Source organism: Sander lucioperca, chromosome 4, assembly GCF_008315115.2.
Source record: "Sander lucioperca isolate FBNREF2018 chromosome 4, SLUC_FBN_1.2, whole genome shotgun sequence".
Lineage (NCBI taxonomy): Eukaryota > Metazoa > Chordata > Actinopteri > Perciformes > Percidae > Sander > Sander lucioperca.
Window position 1 is genome coordinate 27,830,938 of NC_050176.1, and position 7,500 is coordinate 27,838,437.

Below are 7,500 nucleotides of genomic sequence, written 5' to 3' on the forward strand. Positions count from 1 at the left end.
CTGTCTCTCTCTCTCTCTCTTTCTCTCTGTCTCTCTCTCTTTCTCTCTCTCTCTCTCTCTCTCTCTGTCTCTCTCTCTCTCTCTGTCTCTCTCTCTCTCTCTCTCTGTCTCTCTCTCTCTCTTTCTCTCTCTCTCAATTCAATTCAAATTCAAAGACACTTTATTAGCATGTCCATATTGACATACAGAATTGCTAAAGCACATAAACAGGGAAACATGTCACACATTAACATCCAGTAGTCCAGTAGGATGAGACTATAGAGCATTACATTCGTATAAAAGCAACAATCATCTCAACATAACACAAAACTTATGGGTATCAGAAACAACATGAAAACAAGAATATTACAGTAGTGTGTGTGTGTGTGTGTGTGTGTGTGTGTGTGTGTGTGTGTGTGTGTGTGTGTGTGTGTGTGTGTGTGTGTGTGTGTGTGTGTGTGTCACGCCCACTGCCAACTCGGAACTTGCAGACGGAGCAACAACCAACAATGGGACATTTTTAACAATTTTCACCATCTTATTCATCATTAAATTAACTTCTGACAACATTTTAGGCGAGAAATCAACTATGTAGAGGTCAAATATGGACCGTTTTACGAAAATTGATGGCTAATTGCAAATTTTGTCCGACTTCGTGTCGGGAGTTCAGCGGCCGGTGCTGCCTGTGTTGCTGCCTCGCCGCCCGTCCTGCTGGGAGGTAGATGGAGCTCCGTCACGGCTGGCAGCCCACGGCACTCCATACCCGCGCAAATAATAAAGCTTTATTGCAGACACAGGTCCATATAACGCAAAGTCACCGTTTTTTGGGTTAATGGACTAGCAAACGCCGCTGCCCTGACAGAGCTCCAGGGCCTGCAGCTCCCCTCTTCCTGCTAAATGGCCGCTGTGTGTGAGTGAGAGCGCGGTCATCTCTTACCACAGGTTCCAGTTAATCTCATAATGGATGTGTGTGTTGAGTTATTTAAACAAACGATCATGGAAATAAACGCATCTTGTCCGCGAGTCTCATTGATAGAGCTGCGGCTGGATGGAGCTCTATCAATGAGAGCTAGCTAGCCTCCTCTTAGACCTCTGAAACAAAACCCCTAATGTTCACAAAAAAGCATTAAATTGAAATCGGACACCATAGTTAGCTTTATAAGACCTTGGGGTAGATGTTCTATAAGTGGCATGACGAAATTCAAACTGTAAATATACGAAAATTATGCCAAAAGTGTAGCAACGATCTTTCCCATAGGATTAAATGGGACACACAGCCAGCCTAGCTAGCAGCTCCTCCTAAGGAGACCCCTAATGTTCACAAAAATGCATTAAATTGAAATCGGACACCATCGTTAGCTTTATAAGACCTTGGGGTAGATGTTCTATAAGTGACATGACGAAATTCAAACTGTAAATATACGAAAGTTATGCCAGCAGCTGGCAGCCAGCTAGCTCCGGAGCTCCGCGGAGCCCCGGTCGTCCAATAACCGAGAGACGGTGACTTTCACTGGGTTTGGAGTTTGCCACTTTCTCGTCAGACTGTGTGGAGCTCCTAAAGTTGAGCAAAACATTACGTGAATTACTACGAGAATGGATGACTCCACCCACATTCATATAGCGCTGTGTGAACGCGTTCATGTGATTGGCTTATAAGTAAACAATCCCCCACGTGGGGTGCGTTCATGTGATTGGCTAAAACAAGGGAGATATCTGATTGGTTGCAGAATATTCCCTGTTTAAAAAAAGGCATTTGTGTGTCGAGCCAAGTCAGGGCAGTCTCAAAATTCACACACAAATGCAGTGAAGTTCACAGACCGCAAGCAGTTTGTAAATCAAGATATATTTGTGTGTACATCAGAAAAACATTTCTGAATCTTGGCCTGTGCATTTCTGAATCTTGTGTGCATTTGTGAATCTTCTGTGCTTTTAAATTTTGTGTGTATTTGTGAATTTTGTGTGCATTTGTGTATCCTGTGTGTGTATTTATGAATCCTGTGTGTGCATATGTGAATGTAGTGTGTGCATTTATCTTTATTGAGACTCTTTTAGCTCCATAGTAGGCAGAAGGCGCTCCTCTTTGGGGAGCCATGATTGTTTGTAGCGGCCTGTCTCGATGGCCAGGCTGTGCTCACTGAGTCTGTACTTGGTCAATGTAGTTCTTAGTTTGATATCAGTAACTGTGGTCAGGTAGTCTGCTACACTGTCCTCTCTCTTTAGGGACAGATAGCTCTGCATTTTGCTTTGTGCTTTTGTTTGTGTGTTCCAGTTGGTGATACAGTTTAGTTTCTGTTGTGTTATAATTTGGTTAACTCTGATTGGTTGGTTCCCAGACTGGTCCTGAGGCAGAACAGGGTCAGGAAGTGAACTGAGCGTCAGGACCTGCTGAGTGAGGGGACTCTTCTCTTTGCTCAGCTCTTGGTATTGCCGGGCTTTCTGCTGATAGGAGTGGGGGTCACTGTTTTTTAGATGTAGCCAATGTTTGATTGCACGTTTTTGAATTTTGATGAATAATGGGAATTGGCCTAATTCAGCTCTGCAGGCGTTGTTGGTGGTTTTTCTGTGCACCTGTAGGATGCTTTTACAGAACTCTAGATGCAGGATTTCAACTGGGTTTTTGTCCAAATGGGCCGGATTCTGGTAGGAAATAGGACCCCACACCTCACTACCATAGAGGAGGATTGGTTCTGTTACAGATTATAATAATTTGAGCCAGATTCTGATTGGGATTTTAATGTAGATTTGACTTTTTATTGCGTAAAATGCCCTGCGTGCTTTCTCTCTCAGCTCCATTATCGCTGGGTTAAAACTTCCAGTGGAACATATTTTCAGTCCTAAATAATTGTAATGTGTACATTTGTCTAATTTATGTGTTCCTGACGTGAAGCTGTATGTGTTTCCTTGAGATCTGGATCTTTTTTGACCTGGTTCTGTAGGGCACAACAGAACCAGGTCATCTGCATAGAGCAGGAACTTGATCTCACTCTCTGTCTCTCTCTCTCTGTCTCTATCTCTCTCTCTCTGTGTCTCTCTCTTTCTCTCTCTGTCTCTGTCTCTCTCTCTCTCTCTCTCTCTCTCTCTCTCTGTCTCTCTCTTTCTCTCTCTCTCTCTCTCTTTCTCTCTCCGTCTCTCTCTCTCTGTCTCTATCTCTCTCNTGTAGCGGCCTGTCTCGATGGCCAGGCTGTGCTCACTGAGTCTGTACTTGGTCAATGTAGTTCTTAGTTTGATATCAGTAACTGTGGTCAGGTAGTCTGCTACACTGTACTCTCTCTTTAGGGACAGATAGCTCTGCATTTTGCTTTGTGCTTTTGTTTGTGTGTTCCAGTTGGTGATACAGTTTAGTTTCTGTTGTGTTATAATTTGGTTAACTCTGATTGGTTGGTTCCCAGACTGGTCCTGAGGCAGAAACAGGGTCAGGAAGTGAACTGAGCGTCAGGACCTGCTGAGTGAGGGGACTCTTCTCTTTGCTCAGCTCTTGGTATTGCCGGGCTTTCTGCTGATAGGAGTGGGGGTCACTGTTTTTTAGATGTAGCCAATGTTTGATTGCACGTTTTTGAATTTTGATGAATGATGGGAATTGGCCTAATTCAGCTCTGCAGGCGTTGTTGGTGGTTTTTCTGTGCACCTGTAGGATGCTTTTACAGAACTCTAGATGCAGGATTTCAACTGGGTTTTTGTCCAAATGGGCCGGATTCTGGTAGGAAATAGGACCCCACACCTCACTACCATAGAGGAGGATTGGTTCTGTTACAGATTATAATAATTTGAGCCAGATTCTGATTGGGATTTTAATGTAGATTTGACTTTTTATTGCGTAAAATGCCCTGCGTGCTTTCTCTCTCAGCTCCATTATCGCTGGGTTAAAACTTCCAGTGGAACATATTTTCAGTCCTAAATAATTGTAATGTGTACATTTGTCTAATTTATGTGTTCCTGACGTGAAGCTGTATGTGTTTCCTTGAGATCTGGATCTTTTTTGACCTGGTTCTGTAGGGCACAACAGAACCAGGTCATCTGCATAGAGCAGGAACTTGATCTCACTCTCTGTCTCTCTCTCTCTGTCTCTATCTCTCTCTCTCTGTGTCTCTCTCTTTCTCTCTCTGTCTCTGTCTCTCTCTCTCTCTCTCTCTCTCTCTCTCTCTGTCTCTCTCTTTCTCTCTCTCTCTCTCTCTTTCTCTCTCCGTCTCTCTCTCTCTGTCTCTATCTCTCTCTCTGTCTCTCTCTTTCTCTCTCCGTCTCTCTCTCTGTCTCTCTTTCTCTCTCTCTCTCTCTGTCTGTCTTTCTCTCTCCGTCTCTCTCTCTCTGTCTCTCTTTCTCTCTCCCTCTCTCTCTCTCTCTCTCTCTGTCTCTCTCTCTGTCTCTCTCTCTCTCTCTGTCTCTCTCTCTCTCTATCCCCCCTCTCTCTCTCTCCCTCTCTCTCTCTCTCTCTCTCTCTCTCTCTCTCTCTATCTCGGCACAAGTGTGTACCCATCTGTCCGCCCATGGGCGTGCTGGTCTTACAGGGAGGTGTGTTCAGGTGCATTCTGGGTGTATTGCTATCTTGAGACTGCGGGAAGTGATCGAACCATTGACCAACAAAAACCTGGTCTAAAGTCAATAACGCAGCATTTCATTGTTATTTTAACAGAGCATTAGTAAAATGCTCCTAGGCTCGTGCACAGCGCGCACACTATGCTTGTTACACACACAGGGACGCACAGCAGCACACACACATGCAGAAGATTACAAATACAAATATTACGGTGCAAATCCTCCATCATAACAGCAATGCTCCAAGGTCCAAATGCGACTGGCTTTTAAAGGGAATGGGAGATGATCTCTGATTGGTTGATTGCATGTTACGCCCAAAACACACCTCTGATTAATGAAGACACTAAGTCCAACCCTTTAGAACCATGCGCCCGGCACACGGACCCTTTTTTTCCACCTTCAAACTAGCAAAAGTGGATTTGGACACGCCCTAAACGCACCTGCACCAGGCGCTTCACGCCGTGTGCTCAGATCGTTAAGATAGGGCCCCATATGTGTAATTCATGGCTCAATTCAAACATGATCAAAACATTATGTGTCTCTCCCTGTTCACTACCGTAGCCTTCATATTCACCCCAGAACGAACCGTCCTGCAGTTTGTGTTCACACCTTCTCCTCTCTTCCCTCCAGACGGCCACCGACAGCTCGTCCAGCTCGTCCCAGAAGAGAGAGCCAGCGACGCGCACGCTGGCCCCGCACAACTTCTGCGAGGCCAGACGAAACCATTGCATCCTGGGACATTTCTACGAGCAGCACCGGCCCTCGGATCACCACTTCCCGGACCGTGTAAGTAGAGTCAGAGCTGCAGCTGGGACTAAAATAATCCTATCCTACACACATTGCCAGCTCTTACCTCCATAGCGCTGTGGAGTAAGGTCCGGCTACACCACAGATGCATTCTGGGAGAGGAGAAAAAACGCTCTAGGTTGTTTGCATTTCTTTAAACCATTCACAATCGTCTTGGGCGGCTAAGCTCCGGACGCAGCGACGGCGGCTCTGCAGAATAGTCTCAGGAAGGAACTTGTTGTGGTGGAACGCCACATACAATATTAAATGAAGTTAACTGTTAATACAACACTAACGTGAGATATTTAAATTAGCTGATACATGGTTAAACCTCATATAGAGCCGAAGTCACACCCTTCTACTCCCGGCCAATGGGACCTATCTTTCAAAAAAATATGAACGAGAGTCAATGGAGAGATAATAATTATTATATGTAAATCAATATATGTAGTTTGTCCACAGCAATCCCACCAATCGGTCCCAAAAGGTCCCAGTTAGAGAGGAAATGCCCTAAATATATTCTTTGTAAATCTTGACAATCATTCCCCGAAAGAACCAAACAGACCGGCCTTGTTGCAGGATCCAAATATTCTTCAAAACTTGACATTTTCAGCGTGTAGCTCGCAAGCTCGAACTTTGTTGGTTCCCGAAGAGAACAGAGTTTATTTTTTTTTTTTTTAAGATAATTTTTTGGCCATTTTAGGCCTTTATTTATATAGGACATCTGAAGACATGACAGGGGGAGGGAGAGAGAGGGAGTCGAACCCGCGTCCGTTGCATCGAGGAGTAAACCTCTATATATAGGCGCCTGCTCTACCAGGTGAGCTAACCGGGCGCCAGGAATAAAGTCTTTAATCAGTTTTATCTCCTCTGTGTCTCAGGTCAGCTTCCAGGTGGAGGAGGAGGAGATCGTACGCATCAACCCCCGCGAGCGATCCTGGCTCACCGGCTACGAGGACTACCGGCACGCCAACTCCACACGGGACAAACTCGCCCAGCCCGACAACCACAACGCCTACATACACTTCGCCAAGTGCGAGCCGCCCAAACACGACTACACCTACCCGTACCCGCTGAGCTGCGACGGGCAGCGAGGCTACGACGGCAAACCCGGCTACGACGGGCAGCTGGCAGGCAGTAGCGGCCGCAGAGCGGTGGTGACAGTACAGCCACGCGCCCTGCAGCCCAAAGGCAAGAGGCGGAAGGAGGACGGCGAGCGTTCCCGCTGCATTTACTGTCGGGACATGTTCAACCACGAGGACAACGGCCGTGGCCGCTGCCAGGAAGCCCCCGACCCCGTCCAGACCTGCATCAGGAGGGTCAGCTTCATGTGGTGCGCCGACAGCCTGCTGTATCACTGCATGTCGGACCCAGAGGGCGATTACTCGGACCCGTGCTCCTGCGACGCCAGCGACGAGCGCTTCTGCCTACGCTGGACGGCGCTGGTGGCTCTGTCGATGCTGGCGCCGTGCATGTGCTGCTACGCCCCGCTCAGGGCGTGCTACCGCTGCGGCGTGGCCTGCCGCTGCTGTGGCGGGAAACACAAAGCAGTGGGCTGATGTGGTGCATTTCATTTGTTCTCAGAAGTCAGAATTTACGAGGTCAAAGTCGTGAAACAAGCTGCCTGAACTCAAACGTTGGGAACTTGGGAAGTCGGACAACCTCGCAATACCCCGAGCTCAAAATCCTACATGGCTGCTCTGTGCATCAACAGTAGTGAAAGCTGCAATAACGTTCATTAGTTTATTAGCACTTCTGTCTTATTTGTTTCTCACTAAATCAGTCGTACACACAGTCCTGTCCATCTTCTATCTGTGGACATGTTGTTACAAGACGTTCTCACACTCATCTCGTAAAATATGGACGCTTGGTCAGGTGCCTTTGTCGTTCTTATTGACGCTAAAAGTCCCCTTTAGCGCTATAAGTAAATGCGCTTGGTCGGGCCTATCCAAGGGGGTAAGCTTCGCTTCAGAGCTCGAATCTCCTATGGCGCCATTTTGATGCTACCAAGCCATCACCCCCCGTTAGCATTCCATTGACTGCCATTCATTTTGACGTCACTTTGACAGAGAATAACTTTACATCTGAAGCGTTTAAAGACTTTATTTGTCCATTCTTTATTTTTGGACTTCCATTAGCTGTTTAAGTTGAATTACTTATGTTAACTAGCATATTAGTTAGCAATAATTAGCCTGTGTCCATGTT

General features: G+C 46.4%; 1 protein-coding gene across 4 annotated transcripts in view; it reads left to right on the plus strand.

Annotated features, from left to right (window-relative positions):
- The window catches only part of spred2a (sprouty related EVH1 domain containing 2a), a 50,904-nt gene extending 43,969 nt beyond the window's left edge, over positions 1-6,935 (plus strand). For 3 of the 4 annotated variants that reach the window (XM_035999975.1, XM_035999974.1, XM_031312159.2), the window contains 2 exons: positions 5,140-5,295; positions 6,177-6,929. In XM_035999975.1, the coding sequence (XP_035855868.1) occupies positions 5,140-5,295; positions 6,177-6,854 (834 nt within the window). In that variant the 3' untranslated portion in view covers positions 6,855-6,929. Of the gene's footprint in view, positions 1-5,139; positions 5,296-6,176 lie in introns of all 4 variants that reach the window. The other variant, XM_031312160.2, reaches the window with a different exon arrangement.
- The last annotated feature ends 565 nt before the right edge of the window (positions 6,936-7,500 follow it).